At 40.7% G+C, this 23,209-nt stretch overlaps 1 protein-coding gene across 1 annotated transcript in view; it reads left to right on the top strand.

Annotated features, from left to right (window-relative positions):
• Positions 1 to 18,711, top strand: part of LOC124222188 (zinc finger protein rotund) — a 68,835-nt gene extending 50,124 nt beyond the window's left edge. Inside the window, exon 6 of the mRNA XM_046632889.2 lies at positions 15,516 to 18,711. Coding sequence (XP_046488845.1) covers positions 15,516 to 16,643 — 1,128 coding nt within the window. The 3' untranslated portion in view covers positions 16,644 to 18,711. The remainder of the gene's footprint in view (positions 1 to 15,515) is intronic.
• Positions 18,712 to 23,209: the final 4,498 nt, after the last annotated feature.

Below are 23,209 nucleotides of genomic sequence, written 5' to 3'. Positions count from 1 at the left end.
GTTTTTTTCATTCTCTTTTTTTTTTTCTTTGATCACCGTTTTCCACCCCCCCCCCCCCTCCCCCCATCCCCCCTTCCCGCCCTCGCCCTCATATGTATGCAAGATCGTTTTTACCGCGTTTTTTCATTATCTGCACTATAATACGCACGGGTTCAACGACACTTTGTCAACGTAGAGAAGATTTAATACACTACACGTTATACAAATACACGCACGCATCCATGTACGTGCCTACTTATTGATTCGAAATAGCATATTAGTCGGCGGTTTACTTTCACTTGTATCTAACGTTTTTTACGGACACGTCTCGTGTTCAGGTGTTATGCATACATACACAGAAATATAAACGTATATTTTATACGGGCGTGTGTTCACGCTACGCGTAGACGTGAATTTCGCTCGTGAATAGCGTTCGAAAATCCGTGATACGTGCTGCACTCATCTTCGTTTATGACAACACAGTTTTAATCTCGCGTTCTAACTAGATTTTGTTATACAAAACGTTCGTTCTCTATAATAATCAGCCGCGGTCTCGAACAGCGATAACCCAGCCATCCCGCGACTTGGAAACTTAGTAAATATGCATACATAAAAAACGAAGATTAGAAGAAAAAAAAAAACATCATCACCATTATATCCCTCGGTGTAATACATGTACATCTAAGCCCGATAAACCAAACTATCAGTAAGCATAATTTAACACTTTATGTACGACACCTATATCGCCGTAGCGTTACACGTCCGGAAGTAATTTTCTTTTTTATTCTCTAAAAATCTTTCTCTTTGCTGAACTTCTGCACGCTCGGACAACAAATTTCGCTCACAGAATCCGTTTTATGGACGGTCTAATTCTGACAAAATATCGGCTACTGTGATTGCTGAAATATCATGTATATAATTTCAATCGTTCAGAAAATGTTGAAACTGAAACTTGGCGGATATTGCCAGAAAATTGTAACTAGCAGAAATCTCTTCGAATGTATTCACTGTATTTGACGAACCAGTATAAGGTACCGCATGTACGTAGGTATAACGAAATAGATTCGAAAATTCATGAAATTCATTAGCGTCTTCAGTTTATGCAAACCACGTTAGATATGTTGTTTGTAAAATCATAGAAAGTAGAGAAATTAAATTTAAACACAGTCGAAACTAGATATTTTGCGAGAAATCAATCTCCGTAGAAAATAAATGTTCGATTTTCGCCATTGTTGAGATATTACAATTAAAGGAATATTATATGATTACCGTCGAGTGAACACAAGAATTGAAAAAGAAAATAGAACGAATTTCATCCCTTCCGTTTTACCTTTTTCTTGAAAACTTCGATAAAATTCCTACGCAAGAGTCATGGTGTGTCGGGTTCCGTCAGAAAGTGAGAAAAAAGGAAAAAAACAATGACAAAAATCGTCAAATCATTCAGAATGTGTGAAAAAAAAAAAAAAAAGTTTTGATTAAACAGAAAAATTCTTTTCAGTTTCGTGGTTTTTTTTTTTTTTAAATTTTTTTTCCCCGTGTCCCCCTCCCCTAGGAGAACAATCTCGAGACAGCGGACGACGCACGACGGCACAGTACACTCGGTTAATTATCCCCACTTCGTATGCGCGGGATTCCATACACACCCATCTCACTCTTTTGGTAGCTCGGCTAGGCTAGCTCTGTGTGTTACACGTATGGACATACAAATATACGGTAGGAAGGCATACGTACGTAAGTAGGAGTACGTATAGAGCGTAGAACGCGCGCGTCCTCCTAGCCGCCGCCTGGGGTGTGGGGGAAACCGCCGTCGGCTCTTTGAGGGTCGCGGAGGGGGGAGGAGGAGGGTCCGGGGGGAGGAGGGGGGGGGGGAGGGCGGCCGGCCGTGGAAGGATCGCTGTTGCGCAGGGGGGAGAGAGACACCCGAATAGCCGGAGTGGGGAGAGAAGCTCCCGGGGTGGGAGAGCTTCGCGCTCAGTTCGAACGAACGAACCTAGGGCCACGGCGCAAAACATTCAGTCGGCAAAAAGTAGCCAAGGGGTGCGCGTTACCCCAAGGTATATACGAGGCCTCGTTGAAAAACTGTAAACACCGAGCAAAAACTTATCCTTATAACAGATAGTTGAGAATTCCGCAAAAGATATATAATATATATACATATATATATATTTATATATATATATATTTTCCAACTAATTCGTTTCTTATTCGTTAAATTGTTTGTTTGCGCAATTTTGCGCACGTTTGGTACTTGTCGTTTTATTTTTAATACTTAAAACAGAGAACAAAAAAAAAAAAAAAAAAAAAAGAAAAAAAGAAAACAAAACAAACACTTGTTCCTGCTGCTGGTGTTGCTGTTGCGCTGTAAATGCACACACTTGTCGTGACTGTTATAATATATATGTATAATATATATGGACGTATATATATTTATTCTTCAATTTTAAAACTGTAAATTTCAACTAAAATGACGTAAAATAACACAGTTATGTGAAAGATAAAGAAAACGGGGGTTAAAAAAAAAAAAAAAAAAAACGATAAACGGAGACGAAAATTATGTGAACGGTTTTTCATACAAATGTATTATGTGGAAGTAACGTTGATATTGATGATAATAGTATAATATTTATTGTATCATTATTTTTTTAACTCGTTATAGTTGTGACGATCTCGTTGTTTTCTATCTCTATTTTTATTATCGATTATCGTTAATAACATCGTTGACGTTGTTTTTTTTTTTCTTGTTAGAATAGGAAGGATAAAAGAATTTTCATATTTAATGCAAATTTCGTATTATAAACGGGTTAAAGAAATACAATACATACGACACGTCGAAATACCAATATCACAATTAAAATTCGTCTCGAGAACTCGTCTGTGACATATTCCAAAGCTGCCTAACGTAGATTAGGCTTTATTATATATACACATTATACACATGTTATAATATTCTATTTGCACAAATGAACGAACAAATCAAGATAAGTTGTAAATCAATGTAAGTCAATCAAACGGGTACAAATAAAACAAAAACGAAAATAAAAATCATAAGGTTAAAGCTGACGCAAAGATAAAAAAAGAAAAAAAAAATTAAAAAAATAAACAAATAAATAAAATAAAACACCTCGTGCGCGTACAAATTTGTGCAGGGAAATTCGTTTCATTCTCTGCAATCGCTGTATCTATTTGTTATATCTGTAAAAGCCGCCACGTGGCTGGTGATCCACCCTTATAGTGTAAAGTTTGAAATGGACGCGCGAATCGTCGTGTAAAAAAAAAAAAAAATTAAAAAAAAAAAAAACAGTAAAAGAAAAAATACCAAACAAAACGGAAGGGTACCGAAACACAAGAACACTCGTGTCTGATCCTTAAGTGTGCGTGAAAGAAGAAAAAGAAACAAAAAGTAAAGTAAGAAAAGACACGAGCAAACGGAATAAAAAAAAAAGTAGTAAAGAAAAAGCCTCAAGCTGGTTTACTCGGGTTTTTCGATCGGGACAAAAATGGAGGTCCGTGCCATGGAATACCGGCCAGTGGTGCCAACGGGTGTCGCCGGTTTGCAGGACTATCACGCGACGATTCCAGACTTGAGTCCTCCCAGGAGCCAAGGGTCCTCAGCTGGTGGCGCGTCTCTCCTCGGAGACTACGCGCCCCGCATGTACACGCCGCCGACGCCGCCAACCCCCCACGAGGACGAAAAGGTAACGAATGTCGGATGCGGTGGCGGAGAGAATTTGCGAAATGTCTCGCTGATAATGCCGCGGTCAAATACCTCGTCTTACGAGGAAAATCCGGCGGTTCGCGATTTGATTCAAGGCGCGAAATAGAAGTCCGAACGAAACCGCGGTCTAACCGCGCCGCAGCGTGGCTATTGAATTGAGCAATTGTGTGTATATATATATATATAGCTGTGTGGTATGAGAGGCGCGAGTTCGTGCCGCCACATATTATGTGGCTGTGATTTTAAGCGGGATTCGGAAAAGGGCGATATAAGTTGTTGCAAAATGTGGGGGAGGGAAATAGATACACACGCTCTTCGTGCCGCGATCACTCACTTCGGAAGTGATGATGATTGCACGATATCTCAACGACATAGCCCGGATTCATTCAAACGGCTTTTGGCGCGACGTATACGTATTATATACGGATATGAACATATGTGTGAACTTGTGATAAACGGTTTGATTAGCTCCGCCGTTCGCGGATTGTTACTTTAGAGATAGCGAATACGCAAGTCTACGATTACGTGATTCCGAAACCCCTCGAAAATCCGAGTTACAATGACCTGATCGCAATCTCTGTGTAAATGTAATATTTTCAGTAGATCAGGTCGAATTCAGTTCGTCGTGTTTAAGGTGAAGAACGTTGTTTGGAGAGGGAAGTCAGCGAAGCGATACACGTATATGGATAAATGACAATTTGTTCATTTCTATACACGTACGTATATTCATCCCGAAACTTGAGTCATATGTTGTCCGTCAAAACGAATACGCGGATTTTCCCGATTTCTTCAAACCAATCGACAAACCGGAATAATTTCGATCGTAAATTAATATACCGTATAAAAGTTCGCCGACGTACAGCGACCTTGCCATTTGATACGTATGCGTGGAAAGATCATCGAGATCATAGACTGACGCTATCCTCGAAAATTTTAAATCCGAGGTAACCGCGAGTCTATCTGACTCGAGTCAACGTCTCTACACGTTCGTTGAGGTAGATCAATCCCACACGTTTTCAAGGCGAGCAATTACGCACGGTAATATAATTGGTGGATTGAAAATTTTTACTACACAATCTAACCGCGCGATCTCGGCTGAGAGCCGGATACGCGACTCGCCTTCCTTATACACGAGTAGACGAGCTTCAAGGTAATTTTACCAAAAGAGATTTGCTCGCTGCGATCTTCGGGGCATTTCTTCGTCGCGAGAGGTGAAAAAAATTTTTTAAAATCGTCGTCGCGGCGGGTTCTTGTGAGGAAGAAAAAGAGAAAGATGCAGGGAATTTCAGCACAATGGTATATAAATGGCGACAATGAAAGCGATGAAAAATAATCGGCAATCCAGGGTAACAAAATAGAAATGACAATCGTCAGTTGTCAATACAATTGTGAGCTTTGAATGGCTACCGGGAGGCGCGTGCATTGTAGATCCTTGCAGGGGTTGCGAGGGAATAGCGGAAGAAAAAAGAAATCCTCTTCTCGCCCCTGGACACACACGGCTCTCGTCTTCGGGTAATGCCCGCTAGGATTTCGGAAACTTGACCTGTTAAAAAGTCCTCTCGTCCTTATTATTTCTCCTTATCGTCTCTATCCTCCCCTCCGCCTCGGACAATGTCCGGAGCCCACGAACACAACGAACACTTCCACGGCGCTCACACCTTGGTATCCAGGGCTGATTTTTCCAAAGGACATTCTCACGTCTCGCCTCGCGAGTCCTGCAGCCTTACGTTGTACCCAGTCGTGACTGCCTGCTCGTAACACGTGCGTGTGTTGCCACTGCTCAATCGATTCTAAGGACCTCATTGTCCTCGCTCTGAACAATGATCAAAGCTCGAAACTTTTTAGCCTGTGCAGCAAGGCACCGACGACTCTCGACATCTCACTTGCTACGGATGAATGACAAAAAGCCACGCACCGTTTTGCCGCATGGGGTCCGTTTCTACCCGCGATATTCTCCACCCTTCGCTCGCCGAATTTTGTTGGCGCAACTATTTCCGCCGCTTCGATCGTTTGTTCTCAACAAATCAATTTCACTCAACAGCGGTTGTGAAAATAAGAAAAAGAAATTAGACTTTTAGGCAGGTGAAACGATTTATTTTCAAACGTGTTATCGTACTTTATACGTAATATTACACGCTGCGTGGAAAGTAATTGAAAAATGTGAGCCAGATCCTGAAACAAATTGTAGACACAGCTTCTTCAAATTTTCTACCGCGATCATACGGGAAGACTAATAAAAACTTAATTGAAATTTAATATAATTATGCGGTAAACGTTCCCTTCGTCTCTTTACATTCCTGAAGGGAAAAACTTTCTACAACCAGTTTCGACCGTGTCTAACATGTTAACCCACTTCGATAGAAACTGTTGAAATAAAATTTAGGGCTAAATTCTGTTTTTATCTCTATTTCTCTTTAATCCAACTTCCTTACTCTCATACCGTGACGATATTTTCTATCGTCGCGAAACGCGTCTGACCGGATGATCCGAGAGCAAAACATAACGGAAGAAATCTGTGACGAGAGAAAAAATTTGAGAAAAACATGTGTACGGTAATAATACTACGTACGTATCGTCGTTTTATGTACCGCGTTGCATAAATTCGTACAGCTCTCGTATTGATGGAACTTTGGAAAAAAAAATTCAAACGAACTTTGTCTCTCTCGCATCCATTCGTTCGTTCGGTCGTTCGTTCATTCATTCAATTTGTCGTCTCTCGCCTAAATCGTAAAAACCGGGGGAACACGTCGCAAAAAAGCAACCGACTACCGTATTTGTACATAGATGTATACGCGTACCTTACCAACTCGCTAATGTTACGCGTCTATGGTTACAATTCTGTCCGGTACGTAGTACCTGCGACTGTAGTTTAATTCCTCCTCGCTGCTAATTCTTTGTTTCTTATTGTCCCACGAATTCCCGCATCGTTTTCTTTCCGATGAAAACTGCGCTAATCGATAGTTTGATATAATATTGAAAAAAATGTCGTTCTCGTCTCTCAGTTTTATTTCTTTTTTTTTTCATCTTTGCCTCTTCATTTTTAATTTTACTCCGATCGTCGAAACGCGTCAAGATGCGAAACGTCCGAGGGTGACAAGTCGGTTCGATGGATGGCGGATGGGTGAGCGTCAACTTCCCTTGCGGATGGTAAACACGAATGTATAAGGTACGCGTTACGTACACGCGGCAAGTATAAGGCAATGAGCCTGACGACTTTGGGGATGCGACTTAAAATAAAACAGCAGACATATTAACTGGCTGGAGTAGTACCCCGTATATATACAGGATACCATATTTCTTCCGTGCTGGATGAAAAAACTTTACCGCCTTGGAAAAAAATCCCCCCCCCCCCCCTCCCTCCGCCACCTCCTCCTCCTCACCGTTGCTTCTATTTTTATGTACGCTTTATAGAAAAAAATCAAGGAGACACATCCGAAAAAAGTGCCATTTCTTCCTCCGGTTATACCGGTATCACAGCTTAAGACCGCGCCCTCGCTTCTGGGGTGGTGGGTAGGTACTAAGTCTGCTCCTTAACCGTCATCTACGTATGCTGAGTGAAAAAATTCTCCCCTCTTTCCCCTGTTGGCTTTCATTAAGGGCTCGCTCCCGCGTCCATCCGTTGCCAAGTTCCGCTCGTTTATCCGGAGCACCGACCGCGTATATTTATTACTCCTTCGCGTTTGAATTGTTCTACAAACGTTGACATTTATTTATTTTTTTTTATTTTTTATATCACTTCAAATTATCGAATTTGAGAGGGTATTTTTGAACATGTTCAATTTTTTGACACTTTTGCATGCGCTACATCGCAAACAGAAATATTTCGAAGAAAGCACGACAGCTGCGACAATCGTGAATCAAATGCTTGCACCAGCCTGAAATGATATTAATCTGTTTCAACATTCAGTCAAACATCTTCTTATTTTGTTAATGTTTCTCTTTGTTCGTTTGCTGCACGAATCACGCGTTCAATAGGTTCTTTATATAGTTGAGCGCATCGATTCTTCGTGGTGATTTTGCTTATTTCATTGAAATTCGATTCGTAAGATTCTCCGTCCACGAGTCGAAACCATCTACGAACAACGCTGCATTCCCCGAGTCGGTTGTTGTCCGGCGGCGAAGGTCTAACTGTGAACATCCGGGGAAGAATAGATCAATTTCGCTGCCGCGGCCGCAGCGACTTGTGGAGGTATCGAGTGTAAATTTCTCGAGTAGTAGGTACAAGGCATATTACACCTGGTCAGAGATTTTGCTCGCGTCACGTCGCCGTGCGGTCGGGAATATCGGTACCCGGAGACTGGACGTCGACATCCGGGCTTGCAGTTACGTTGTGTGTAATTTATTGTGGAAAACGATCGTCCAGGGCGATGGATTTCGGGGCCTTTTTTGTTTCTCCATTGCCTTGCCGTCGGTCGCATAAAATATAATGCGCGTCAAAACGGATTAGGACGAGAGAAATGTAATAATGGCTGATCGAGGCGATCGGTGGATGTGTGCAGCGATGAAAGGTCTACTTATCCGAGAAATTTGCGATGCCGGATCACTCGGGCAAAGAATCGCATAGAGATTATGCCTCCTTTCAGTGAGTCCCACCTATCCGGCCCACGGTGCGGGGTTCCGACCGAAAATTCAAAAAGGCACTTAAACCGTACACTAGCTGCGTCTTCAGTGACGATCGTCTCCCCCTGTTTCATACCTGTGGCTGAAGCACGAGTGCCGCGCTGTGTTCGGGCCCATCCGTCATCGGCTTGTTTACCGAAAAACTCGAAAATCCCTGCCCCGCATTGGGGAGGTGAACTAGAAATTTCCCTTGATTTCCTACCTTTTCTATATAACTTTCCAGCCTTTTTCACCAAACTCGTAAGAGGCGACGTCGATCAAAACGCGTACACGCACATATATATTCCTACCCCCAGATGGACGCATATTATTATACCTCCGGCCCCGGCAACCGAATGCCTCATAGATCCGCGCCGCGCTTGGGGATAAAGATCACGAGGCAAACGTGCGGACAGACGCGTGCTCCTCGAATGATGAACGCTAAAGAATGGCGGAGAAAAGGGAGGAAGAAAGAAAGAAGAAAAAAATACCGGGAGGAAAGGGTTGCCCAAGTTGAATTAAGGGGGTCCCGAGTAAACAATCGCCAGAGATCTTCGAAGCGATTTTTCGGCACAATTATTCTTTGTGTTCGTCCTTCTTTTTCTCATCTAGGATAGAAACGGACGATATTAGTTTTGGGCCGATTGCCGCCGACCGCGAAATCTATTGCAGCCGTTTCGTTTCGAAATTTCAAGGTGCGGCACGACTTGAAAAACTATACACGGGACTTTTTTCTCATCTGGAAACTGAGTGTTGCGCTATTTAAAGTCAAGTATAAGGTCACAAAATATTTATACCTTATCGTAGTATATAATTGCACGGGTTTTCAAATTAATTGGAAAATTGTAACCGATCTTTCAAAATTGAGTAAACCATTTTGACACTTGTTCTCAATGTATTTGACATTTGCGAGGGATTGAACAAAACTTCATCCCAAAGGCCATTGCCTGCAATATTTCCGACGTAAAATTCAAATTCAAATTTTAATCATCGATAATAATAAAGATAATAATAGTAATGAATACGTTACGTGAAAACCTGCAACGTTAGAGGCAATAATGAGTCTAAACACGTATACAATCGGAACGGTTTCACATGTAAATCAACGAGCAAAGTTTACTTTTATATTACGTAGGAATCAGATATTCGCTAAGGTGACACGCTGCTGAGCTGAAATTCCGCGTTGTTTCAAACGAATATACAATTTCTCGATACAAAAGTGCCATGTGGATAATCGTTGAGCTATCGGAGATTATTGCGAAAGGCAACGATATGGTTCAATGACTTTGAAAAATTTTCCATTTACATATGTCACCGTATTCGAATGATTTTAATTCGTATTATACCCGATCCAAGATTGAAACGCGGGATAAAACGAACACTTGAGATTGTCTATCTAATAACCCGGCAAACATACTCGTATTCATTCCAGGGTCAATAATTTGCCGCTTACCTAATCCTCGAATCTCAACACGAACGTTGTGACGTCAATTATCACGTATATACAGGCGTGATCAAACGATGTTTATACCGGTAAAGGGCAATAACGCCTGTCAAAGTGTAAGCAGTTCGATTTGGCGACGCCTCGGGCTAACACCTTGCGACTAAACCGGACTGCATCGCCGTGACGATGCGTCGCGATGATGAGAGAAAATAAAGAGAAAACTTGCAAAAAGCACTCACGGAAACGAGTCTCCGCTAAATACGTTATTCAATTCGAAAACAAATAAATCCGGTTAATAAAACGCCCGGTCACTCAATCTCGTTTAGTTTCATTTCGTCTCATTTTGACTAACTATATCCGCCCCCTTCTCTCTCTCTCTCTCTCTCTCTCACAGCAGCTATCTCTGCGAGTTAAAACTGGTTTTTTGGTCCTTGATGATCATTTGGTCCTTCGCACTTGGCTCCTCGCCTAGTCCGTCGTTTATCCTTAAATCTTGATACCTGTTTTGATTTATCCTTATATGGGACTTTGCCACCTGTTGGCGCGGTATAGCGGATATTTAAATGTATCGCTCATCTTGACTTTTTTTTTTTTACTTTTACCCTTCCTGCTTCTTCGATTCACCGCATGTTGATTACGTAATCTTGATAATCCCGGATTTACAGTTGTGCAAACGAAGCCTTTGACTGATCTCGAAAGATAAACACGATTTAGATTTTCACTCCTGATTCTGGACCGGTTGGAAATGTATCGTTGTAACGAAGAAGAGAAAAAAATCTTAATCGAGGATCCGCAGTCGTGTTGGTCTTTTTTATTCCGAAATCCGTAGGAGACCAGTCTAAGGTTCCGGTCAAACGTATTCATCGGTATAATTTATTGAAATTAGACATTTGCATAGTTGGGCTAAAATTCCATCCAAGGCCAGCTTCTGCCCGGGCTATCTCGGCAGGTGTATGTATTTGTACCTATCTACAATGCGTAAAGGCGGATAGTGAAGCTAACTTGTAATTAAAAATTCCGACATCTCGTCCAAAGTTCTGCTGTCCGCACGTTGTAGGAAATTAATGACCAATCAAGCGTTACGCATTCGCGGTCTCGAAACGCCGGACACTTAATACGAAACATTCTTACCGCCACGAGGCACACTCTGTCATGCCAAATTTCGTTTTTCTTTTTTTCTAACGAGATTTGTTCAACATTCAGTTTTGTCAAATTAAATCCAAGAACTCGGCTGAAATTGATTTTTTATTACAATCGCAATTTGTAAATCGGCTCTTGACTACCTTCATCTTTGCTCCCAAACTATACGACACTATAAAGCTATCAACCACTGTCCAACTTATACTTTTGTCCTTTGCAGAACGCGTCGGGCATTAAAGAGTTAGCCTTGGGCCAGCGTTTACGAATTCAATTAAACTTATTCACATCCTCGATCGTAATGAACGAATCCCAAAGAGTTTCGGAAGAAAAAAAGAGAGAGAAAGAGACAGTGATAAAAAAAAAAGAAGAATTTCGATTACATACACACAGTCACGGTCAAACCGACGTTTAATTCGTCAGTCCGCGTTACTTAATGAATTAATCAGAGGTACACCCGAGTTGCGGGTATATTACGAGAAATATTTGAAGAAATTTTTCAATTTTCACCAAAAGTGATTTTGCAGAAATATCGCGAATACGCGTCGAGCGGTCTTCACGACCGTGACTGCCTCTAATAAATTATGAATATACGGTAATAACAGATGATACCTCGAACCTATAACTCCGTCTGGAACTGAGAATAGAAATTAGATAGCTACGTCGAAATGATCGGAGTGTAATTCCGTGCGAAACATAAACGTAAATTATCGTGTAAACGAAAGAAAAATAATAAGATGGAACAATAGACGGGGTAGAAGGCACGTTGTATCGTAAATGGCTTCCAGATAACAGTCGTTCGGCGAATGAAGAAGAATTAGGAAGTAAGTGGAGGAAAGAGATCACGCGCCAGTCCCGGCGGAACAACTCGACGGGCTTTTCCATCTTCATGTTTCATTTCTCTGAAAGAGAAAAGGGGCAGGGAGAGGAAGAATTGTCGGCTGCAAAGGAATAAGAAAAGAGAGGCTCGGGGGGTGAAAAAATAGTGAAAGGAAAAAATTTAATTTTATATTTCAATCTCGGCGGACCGAGGTTCGTTTACGACGGGTAATTGTTGCAGTCGCCGAAGCATTCCATCGAGTTCCTTGAAACCAACGCGAAGTATAATATCCGCCGGGAATGGCTTATACTTATACAACCAAGTGTCAGTCGGACCATGGAGACGATAACGCTTATTATACTTGAGCAACAAATATTATTACGATTGTTCGTCCTCGGGGCATCTATCGGCGGCCGCGTTGCATCCACCCAAGCTTCTTCCTCTTTCCGCACCACCTCAAGCTCGAAACCTCGCTTCTTCCTTCACCCTGCAGCACCGTGGTATCCACTCGGTTCTAACGACGTAATTTTAAAGGTAAGCTTAGTTAGGCGGAAGTTCCGAACGACCCGGGGCAATTACGACGGTCAGCTCAGCCGCTTCACCGCAGTGCGGAAATTCGTTGGAAGGGTAAAAAATAATTTTAAATGGAAGAAAAAATTGAGGACTCCACCGGGTCTGCGTTGGTTGATCCGAGGATCCTTAGGATTGCGGAAGGACACGCGATTGAAACGCATCGCAACCGACGCGTGCGGTAGTTTCTTCTTCCGATCTCCGTCTGAACGACCATTAATACCGCTGTTGCATCGTTCGATTCGTTAATCGATGGGCGTCATTTATTTATTTACTTATTTTCTCTCTCGTCTCTTCTCAGCTGAGTTTTTTGCTATCGTTCGCGCTTCAGCCGCGTAAATCGAGTCTCGACTGGGCATCAAAGAGTTACGGCTGGTAATTACATCGGCAACACGGGTGCGCGGAATTTTTTGACGCGCAGGTCAGGGCCGGCGAAGATCGGTGATCTGCGATCTCAAACAGCGGCACTGTGTGCAGTCGGTCTACGGTGTGGACTTTTTGAGAGACGTTGCTTTTTATCCAAAGGGGAATTATAGCTAGAGGTATACCTTATACCGCAACTCGAACTTCGTCCAAAGCAGCATCGTTAAATATGTACCAAACGCGATGTCACGCATCTGGATTTTAGGAATAAATTTGTAGAAGGATCGCGTGCGAGCGCAAAAGAACTTAGGTACCTACCTACCGATATACTCGAGTCCGTATTTCAGAACCTACGCGTATTTCTCTCGGCTCGGTTTCTCTCTCTTTCTCGCTTTTTTCCTCTCTCCGGCTCCCTCCATCTCACGGCGAGTCCGATCCAGACTTCTAGGACGCGGACTAGGTGTGTGTAACAAGGCATCGTCTCCGGACTGCGGCGTTCTTGTGCGGCCAGAGGCGATTACGTGGGCCTCGCGCGAACTTGACTTCTCTGCAAGGACAAATTTCGAAAGGAGGAAATAAAAAATATCACTGCACAGATTGGTGGATTGCTCTCGTGAATATACAAATATGTATGCGTACGCGCGCGCGTGTGCGTTTGTGTATATGCACAATATATGAGACCGCGAAAGGACGTGTGCCGTCAGCTGTTAAATTATATCATTACCTACGTCTATAAACCTACCTACCTACCTACCTGCCTGCCTGCCTGCCTGCTCGCGGCCCAGCTTTACACACACGTGACGCTTTTTTCCCCTTCTTTCTAGTATTTTTCTTTTTTTCTTACCGAGACACATACCTTAGATTATACATCGTTGATAATGATCGTTTGCGTAAATATTAATGCTCTGGAGTTACACGCACGCTTTTCGAGCTTACACAATTTAACACATTTCAACCCTTAGAGCTCATAATTCCGCAATTCTTCCCAGCCAAATATGTATTTGAAATTGGGCCGGAAATAGGCGTGCAATTTGCATTTGCGCCGAGTTATTGTTTGTATTACTAGTATAATGATCACTAATATATTTATTGGCTGTAATAAATACGTCTAGTTATGTCTGACCAATGATAAAATGAAGAATGCTGCAGGGTCACCGGGCATCAGGCGACACTGTTTTGTTAACGCTGGATGCTCGCGCGTTAATAGAAGCTTGAAATAACTGCAATAAACAAAATTACGTCCTGCATCCGTTTGGTATTTAGTACCCCGTTCTACTTTTATGCATAACCCACTCGCTTTGTTTCGGATCGGAATTATGCTTCGATCCTGCGTACACCGTCGAGTTATAATCGAGTATTGCACTCTCTTGGATAAGCTGATATAGTTTAATTAAATTTTCTTTTTTCTTATCAATATCAATCCGTGACTTTATTCAAATCGTAGCAGTATCGAAACGTCGAAACACATTCGTATAGATAGATATACAGGTAGAGTTTTATTAGGCTCCGGGACAAAAACCTCCTAAGAACCGCAAAAGGTGAGAGGTTTGTATGTAATCAGGCAGTAATATGGAGTAGAGAATACTAGATAAATTTAAAAACTACAGAAGTTAGAAGTAGATTAAGTTACAAACTAGTTCAGAGTCTTCGTCCCGCGTTGCGCAACTCCTGTATCGAAAAACGAAACCATCGATTTCAACCCGATATATTTATTTTCAAACTCGTTTTTTCCCAAATGCGGTGCAGTTCGCGAACCCTTCAGCGTTCCGGGCTCATGATCCTATTGCGTACACGTATGAACTAAAAGCGTGCACGAGACCCGCGGCGGGGAAAAAGTCCGAAGGATCGGCGTCGCGGCGGCCGCACGGCCGGCTCGCGGGTACAAAGCAAAGTAAAGCGGATCCCTAATATCTCTCGGAATCTCGTGACGAAGATGAATTATTTGTGCGTCTGTGGTTTATGAGCGCAGAGGCGTCTCTATGCGGTAGCTGTGCGGCCAGTCAGGTAGCCCCCGGGGCGATTCCATGATAGACAAGGCCAGCCTCTCTCGACGTATGTGCTCGCCGCTGCGGCCGCTCGTTCCTCCTTGGAATTTATTTATAACCAGGCAGGTAGCGGGTACGCCCGGTCGGTGGAGCTCACGCACGATGTCGCCGAATAGACGAGGAGCCGTTGGTACCGCCGGAAAACCAGAGGCGACGCGTCCTCATTGTCGCGGAAACCACCCTCTGGCCTCAAGCTTCGAGATGCAGCGCCTTTACAGCCATATAACACGGCGACAGTGGTTTCCGATTAATCGCCCGCCTCCTGATGATTTCGGCAATATTCGCGGTAGGGATTTACCCGGTGGTGTAACGGTGTCAAAGTCTAAGCACCCGATCGAGTCTCTTCCAGGCAAGCTGCAGCTTCGTAAACAATGCTGGAAACAAGAAAAAAAAATCATCGAACGCGTTGAGGAGGCAAATATTGGCTCGCTGTCTTGGAGTAGAGACGGTTTTTCGATTAGTTTTAGCGTTGAGGCTTGAAACGACAAACTCGATCTTTTCTCCCGCCTTTTAGTATTTTCGAGTATACCCAGTACTTCGCAAATTAGCATATACACACAGACCTCTTTTATGTGGCATTTTACTCTGCTCCCGGATTCAACGATTTCGGATGAGAGTCCTGTCGGTTGGAACATGCATCGAATCGCGGATCACCAATAATTATAGTTTCACTAGCTACACGGTTGATCTTGGAGTTGCACTGGACAGGGATTCAAACACGCCCTGTTTGGTATTTGTAGAGAAATTTTTGTGTGTCGAATTGCACCAGCGAAAATGAACATTGTGAATGTCGCGCAAACCTGGACTCGTTTATAACTGTGACAATTTTTCTCGTTATTACAGATATTCGGGAGCAAAGCGGACCTGCAACTTCACACGCAGATACACATGCGAGAGGCAAAACCGTACAAATGCACGCAGTGTTCTAAGGCGTTCGCGAACTCGTCGTATCTGTCGCAGCACACGAGGATTCACCTCGGCATAAAACCGTACCGATGTGAGATATGCCAACGAAAATTCACCCAGCTGAGCCACCTTCAGCAGCATATCAGGACGCATACCGGTGACAAACCGTACAAATGCAGGCACCCTGGATGCACGAAGGCGTTTAGCCAACTGAGCAACCTCCAGAGCCACTCGAGGTGTCACCAGACCGATAAACCGTACAAGTGCAACTCGTGCTACAAGTGCTTCTCCGACGAGCCAAGCCTCCTCGAGCACATACCGAAGCACAAGGAGTCGAAGCACCTCAAGACGCACATATGCCAGTACTGCGGCAAGAGCTACACCCAGGAAACTTACCTGGCGAAGCACATGCAGAAGCACGCGGAAAGGACGGACAAACGTCCGCCGATAATCGGCAGCGGCCTCAGGCCCTCGATACACGCGATGTCCCACCACCAGGACCACTACTGGCCGAAGGTCAGTCCGGACTCGATGATATCCGACCTGCACGAGCGGCTGCCCCATCACCACACGGAATATCACCAGAACCAGAATCCGGACATGATCCTGCCCCACGGACACAGGGAGTCGATCGAGAACGACTCGCGGCAGCAGACTCCGCAGCCCGGAAACCACCCGAACAGCTCGTCAGCGTTCACCCCGATATCGTCAATATCCATAAACTCCATATCGTCGATGCAGCACCCCCTGAACCCCCTGAACCACCTCCACTACCCCGGGAGCCATCATCCCGCGTCCAGGCCCTACCTCTACGAGGCGTTCAACCCCCAGAAGTCCTCGCCCACATCGTCGGCCGGCGTGACTTCCGGCACGACGAGTAATCAGAACGCGACTTCCTTCCCGAATCAGCTGATCAGCTTGCACCAGATAAGGAACTACGCTCACCAACCGAATCTTGGCAACCTGAGTAACCTTGGCAATCTTAGCAATCTTAGCAACCTGAGCAATCTTAGCGCAACTATGGAAAATCACAACCTTCTCGGTGGGCTCAAGGAGAAACAGTAACTCACGGATTCGGCTTAGCTCAAACGACGGCGAAACCGTCTTACGATGTAATAACGTGCAGGACGTAGGTATGATTGTCATTTATTTTTCACCCTCTTCGTCGAGGGTGACGAGCAGTTGTGCAAGCCGTAGTACGTCTTGGACATTCCAGAACGATCGTCGTGGATATTTTTAATTGCCTTTGCTTTTTTTTTTGTTTTTTTTTTTATCACACCCTTTTTTATCGAACCCACGATCGTTCATTCACACTGATACACTTCACCGATTTAGCAAGAATAATGTAAATGCGTTTTTTTTTTTTACGTTAAATTTTTGTAAACTTTGTTGCTATTTTTTTTTATTTATTTTTTTTTTTTCTCCAACCTTTTCAGTAAATCTACTTCGTTTCATTCTCACGCGTATACATAATATAGAGATCTCCGTAGAATTATGAAAACAAGGACGAGCAACAGTACTTACCATACCAAGAAAGTATATATATAAGGAGGGCAGGTATCTTCCGGTGTTGATAATGGAAGAAGTATAAATAGGTATCTAAATACTATAGATAGTTGAAGGCGAGGGACACGAGTAACGAGAGTGGAATTGATTGTGTTGAAAAGAAGGTCCAGGAGGGAGGAAGGGAGGGAAATTCGTTGAAATTACAAAAAGAAGTGTCTCATCACGTTGGCTCGGTTCTACCTGGCACCTGTACCGAAACTGCTTTGCCAAATTTGATTTTTGGTATACACGTTGAAAAAAACGATATCTAGAAGGGCACAATAAATTCAATTCGTGTGCGAGCGAACGTGCGTTTGAAAACATCTGCGAGGTAAAGGATGAAGAAGACGTATAGCGTAGATTAGAGTTTGACTGCATGCGGGAAGGAAGTAAAATAATTTGGATAAGAATAAAAGAAAGGAAGGGAGAAAAGTAAAACTATGGTGTTGAACACAAAGTGGTATGCGAAACCTCTTGTAAATAGCTATTATATAAATATATAAATAAATATTATATATTATTAATTAATTATTATATTAATAGGTGTGTAAGGTATATGATATAGACGTATAATACAATTATAAGTACCTACCATTAAAGGCAAAGAATAAGAAACCGTGTCCATTATTACGAATTCTGAAAGACTTTAGGATGAATACATTGCAACGTCGAAAGATCCGGCAGTCAACTATTGGCGATTGAATTTATCATTTTTTTATTTTTCAAACTCTAGGTATACCATTACCTAATCAATTATTTGATCAATTGAATAATTATTGTTATTGACTCAACGGTTTTAGTTTCCTTTATTTCGTATCTGTATTTATCAAACTAGGTTTTGTTTATTTTCTTCCCTCGTTTGAATAATTTGAACAGGTGCGTATATGGTGTGTATCTATAATTTCTCGTCAAAGTTGGCCGCAGGGATGAGTAAACGGCAAACAGTACACAAAACTTGGACAAAACCAAGCAAATGAAGAAGAAAAACCAACACACGAACACGCAAACACACGTACACAATGTAGATCTTAAGCGAAGAAGACAAAAGAAACGAAAAAACACTGTAGATAATTTCTTGTTATGGTGCATATAAAATACGGTGGGTTTTGTTATATATACATAATTATACGACGAGGAATCTGAATTATATTTTATAAAAATTAATTCAGTCTCCTCTTCCTCCATTGTATGTCCATCGTTGCGCCTCACCTGTGCTCAAGTTGTTTATTATTAGTTTGTTATTAAGAAAGTATAATATTATCTATACCTATATTATTACGAAATATTATATGTATAATCACTTTTTGGGTTATTTTTTTCCTAATTATTTCCGAAGAATAAAAAAAAAAACACGCACGCATCATCGTAATATGTATACATGTACACAACATGTATATATATATACAACATATATATATATATATATATGTACGTATAATATGGTGACGCCAGAGCGCGCGCCACCGAACCTCTTTTTTCATATACCTTATATATAAATATACCTAATAGTAAAAAAGGAATACAGTGGACATTAAAAAAAAAAAAGAGAAACGAACAATTACAGAAAAAAAACAAATGAAATAACACCAATCGATTTTTTTTATTTCCCACGAAGGAAAGTGAGCGGGAAGGGGGCGGCAGGGGCGAGGAGGGGGGGGGGGGGGGGTAAAAGAGACCAGAAACAATCCCTATGCTTTAATTGTGATTTTTTTTCTGTCTAATTATTTTTAGTTTAATTAATTATAATGATAATTATTATTATTATTTCGTTTAATAAACTATTACGTTAAAAGAAATTTCATTTATATATTTGTCGTGAGTTTGTTTTATTATTGTGTTTATGTGGTTGTCGAGATTTTTTTCATTTTTCTCTCTTTTTTGTCTCACACTCTTGTGTCGTAGATTTTTTTCTTCTTTATTAGTAGTAATTTTGATTTTTCTAATCGCTACTCTCATCAAACCATACTGGTCCAATTATCCGCTTGGCCTCACATTGCGATCTACTACACAATTCATATTGCACATTTTTTTTTTTTCTTCCTTGAGTCGAAAAATTTCTGACCAACTCGTTCTTAATGTCGCCATTTCTTTCATTTCAATTATTTACTACAAAAAATCCTTGACTCATCTTTCACAAGAACTGCATTATCCATGCATTAAATCATCATTAACTAAGCAATCGAATTTTTTTTAATCGTTCTTTGTATTTAGTATAAATTTCCTTCAATTTCCTGTTTTCTCACTCTTTCCTCAGCTGCTACCCTTACCAACTACTTTGTGTTATGTATCATCCCTCCACACGTGGTTCGCATTTTTTTCAATACCCAAAGCAAAAAGATTGTATTATATATAATAAACGAATTCCAAACGACAGTAACGTCAAACTCTCCAAACGTTCAGACATAAGCCGTCCAAACCAATTGAGGTTTTCATCGTGGTGAAGTACAGTTTCGGCTAGTATTCCGGAACTAGTTCAAATTTATCTTCATTTATCCTTTTTTTTTTTTTGTTCTTTTAATCATTCTCGGTTTGAATAAGCTGTAACGTTTGTATGTTTGATTCGAAACTGGAAATTTTCGTTATTTCTTTTTTCAACCAGTAACTGCAAAATAAATCTTCTGGCTGCGCCTGCCAATCCGCAACTCAGGTTACGCACGTCTAAACGGTGCAGTGGTTGCCATCTAACGGCCTCCGTATAGAGTGGAATGGAATGTCTTCTTGCGGAACGGTAAAAAGCGAAACTCCGCGATTTACCTGCGGGTGAAAACGAATGTGAAATCAAAAATAAAATACAAACAGACACTTAATCAATTATGTCGTTTCCTTTTCGTTTTTGTATTTTCGAGGTTATCGACGGATGTCGGAAAAACTTTATACGGCATTATTGTGGCGAGTACAATTGATATACAAAACTTCGTACTTCAAAAGTTTTTATTAAATTCCGTTACATTTCACACTTTATTTCTGCGGAAACAAATTTTACAAATGTTAGCAATACTCGAGCATCTATCTACTATTTGGACTAGATCTAAGAACTAGAAAAAAATATTTCTACCAGTTACGATATTTAACGTTTTTAATCGCTTGGAAGTATGAAAAAAGATTTTCATGAAACCGGATGTTTGCAAAAGTCATTTTAAATGTTTGAATAAATTTTAATAATATATGTATATATGTATATATATCTATATATATATATATATATGTATCCATATATGTATACTATCTATATATGTATATACATATGTACTACTGTACTATCGATAACAATTAGCTGATTGTAAGTAAAAGAGCGCATGCGCGTGTGTAGAGGAAAAGAGAGAGAGAGAAACGGAGAGAAGCAGAGAGAAGGATTATTATTTATAGACAATGCGATGTAAGCACAATATTGCATGGCGATGGTACGAACAGAACTGTGATATTTTATTGTATAAATTTAAAAAAAAAGAGAAAAAAAAGAACAAATTAAAACTATGTAGAATTGGATAATGGATGGTTGATGTATTTTACAAAAGTGGATCTTTGGAGTGATTATACGATAATCTCAGAAGTGTACAGGCTCTTTGTGAAGTTTTAAAAATTCAATTGACAATTTTGAAGGCACTTTTTTCTTACCTATTTTGAAAAAAATTTATCTTAAACATGTCGCATACCTTACTTCCGCCACCGGAGTGTACTCGGTTCGCTGAGTCAGCTTCTTGACACGAGTCGAAGCTTCAATAGGCAACCAAACATACAGCGGTGTCAGCTCGGACTCGCCTTTAACGGAGTACGCATTTCACGCAGAGCCTGTATTTTCCAAATTGATAAAAGCTCAGTGTCTGATCGTTTCCTATTTGTAAAATACTAAATGTTTCACATAAAGAATGAAAAGAAAATGAAAACAAAATAAATACTGTCTAAATGCAACAGCATATTGAACAATTTTAATTAATAGATAGTAATCAATTATTGTCTGTAACTTTTAACACTCGCCCTTACGATGAAAATAATCACTATTTTCAAGATTAATGAATACGAACATCACTGTCCCGCATTTCGAATGCGAACGTCAAGTGCAATAGATTAACTATAATAAAAGATTTATTAAATATAGCGCAAAATAAAGGTTATTGATATTAGATATTATTAAACATAAACGTAGCAAAGGTAATAGCATAATATAGAAGCAACCATAGCTCAACAGTTCTATAACGAAACGGTCGAGCACATTTTTATACAATTTAACCCCAGAATCTGATATTCGTACAATCAATTTTCATACATACAGATTATACTTGTAGTACCATTTCATTTCCGGTCAAATCGAGTCAAATGCCAACATCCACTCGCCACGTGTCTTTTCGACAGTTATTCATTGTGCGTAATAGTCATTTCGTGCAAGAATGAATTGCAACACTTTATATTGCCCACGGAATAAGAAGTTGATTGCTCACTATAAATATTGCGATGTTGTGGATCCTACAGGCTAAAACCGAACGAGCATGCTCTTAAAATTGAAAATGATCAAGTATTTCATTTAACTTTGTACAATAGCAATATATAGTATATGAACCGTATACTCGGTACAAAAATGATGTATTAGCAAAGCTGACCATTTCGCGGTAAAATTGAGGGGCTAACAACATTACATCTATCATAATAGATTATAGACTTGAATCGAATTTGTCTTTGATGTCGTTAGACGTTTTATTGTTTCTATAGAGACGCGTAAAATGGATATACCTACCGTATGGATAAATTTGAAACATTATGTCGGCTCATTGATACACATATACCTTTATATGTAGTACGCATCAACGTCAAAAAGTGATTATATTTAAATTGCGATACAACGAAATCACGTTATTTAAGAAATGATAAAGTTAGTCTCTATTGATTTTATAAAAAGTTTAATCTCTTTTAACGTGAGCACAACTAACGTACAAAAGTAACAAAGTATTCTTTGACAGAAAATCTGATTAATTAATGAAGAAAACATGTGAAATAATACATCGCAAAGAGTGATACTTTCGTTTTGCAGTGAATTAATAATTCGTCGCAGTGTTAAAATGTCGCGGAAAAATTGAAATTCAATTAGGTACTACTGCGAATACAGATGGTGACTAAATCTCGATGCTCTGGCGTGCATTATACATATATGCATGTGGATACGCAGAATTGGCTTATTGGCACGATGTTATTCCCCGAAAGTGTCACAGAGTATTTTTTATAATACTTATTTCGAATGATACACAATCACAATTTGTATTCATAGACTTATGATCAAAATGAATTAATTTAAAATCCCATTTACCACTGATCATATTTAAACCTGTGTAAAGCACCCTACACGCTAACTGTTCGTCCTTTATAACAAATATAGCAGAACTTACGTCTTAATGTCATTTCATCGAGTCCCTTAAGAAACTTGCAAGAAGTACTAAACAAAATTTGTATCCGTGTTTCTTGAACGGACAAAATGTCGATTACTACTCCAATTACCGCGTACAATATTTGAACTCGATTCTAGCAGATTTCTCAAGGAGACACGACTCATTAATTATTTCCCTGTACCTCTAATCTGCTTTCCTGACATTCGCCTTTAATAGGTTCTCGGCCTTCCTTAACATTTCCAATACTATGTAGGATCGTCACGCAGTGGTTGTGGAGTTCATATTCTGATTCTAACTGCACGTACCTTCAGAATGGCTTTGGTGCGGAATGGTCGCATCGTCGGTTTAGAATAATTACTGACGAATAGTATCAGGCATCTAGGAGAAGCGCTATGAAATAGCGTATGCAATAAATTGTAAGCAAATACAGAAGCATTGATGTAAATTGAAAATAAAATGTCTTTTTCACTGCAAAATGTCAAATTCTACACGTGCACTTGCCGGCGATACAAGAAATTAATAATGAGAATGAATTTCTTCAAAAATTTGTAGCAAAACAGTGACTTAAATGAAGTATAGGTAACCGAGAGAAGAATGTATACATAGATGATTAATAATAATAGATCAGATGTAATAATGATGCAGAAACCAGAAAGTATATAATGTATATGCGGTCCATGTACGATATTAATATATACGATCCATTTACGG

The sequence above is a fragment of the Neodiprion pinetum genome, chromosome 6 (genome assembly GCF_021155775.2).
Source record: "Neodiprion pinetum isolate iyNeoPine1 chromosome 6, iyNeoPine1.2, whole genome shotgun sequence".
Lineage (NCBI taxonomy): Eukaryota > Metazoa > Arthropoda > Insecta > Hymenoptera > Diprionidae > Neodiprion > Neodiprion pinetum.
Note: the sequence above shows the minus strand (reverse complement) of the source record. Positions and strands in the feature narration are given on the sequence as shown.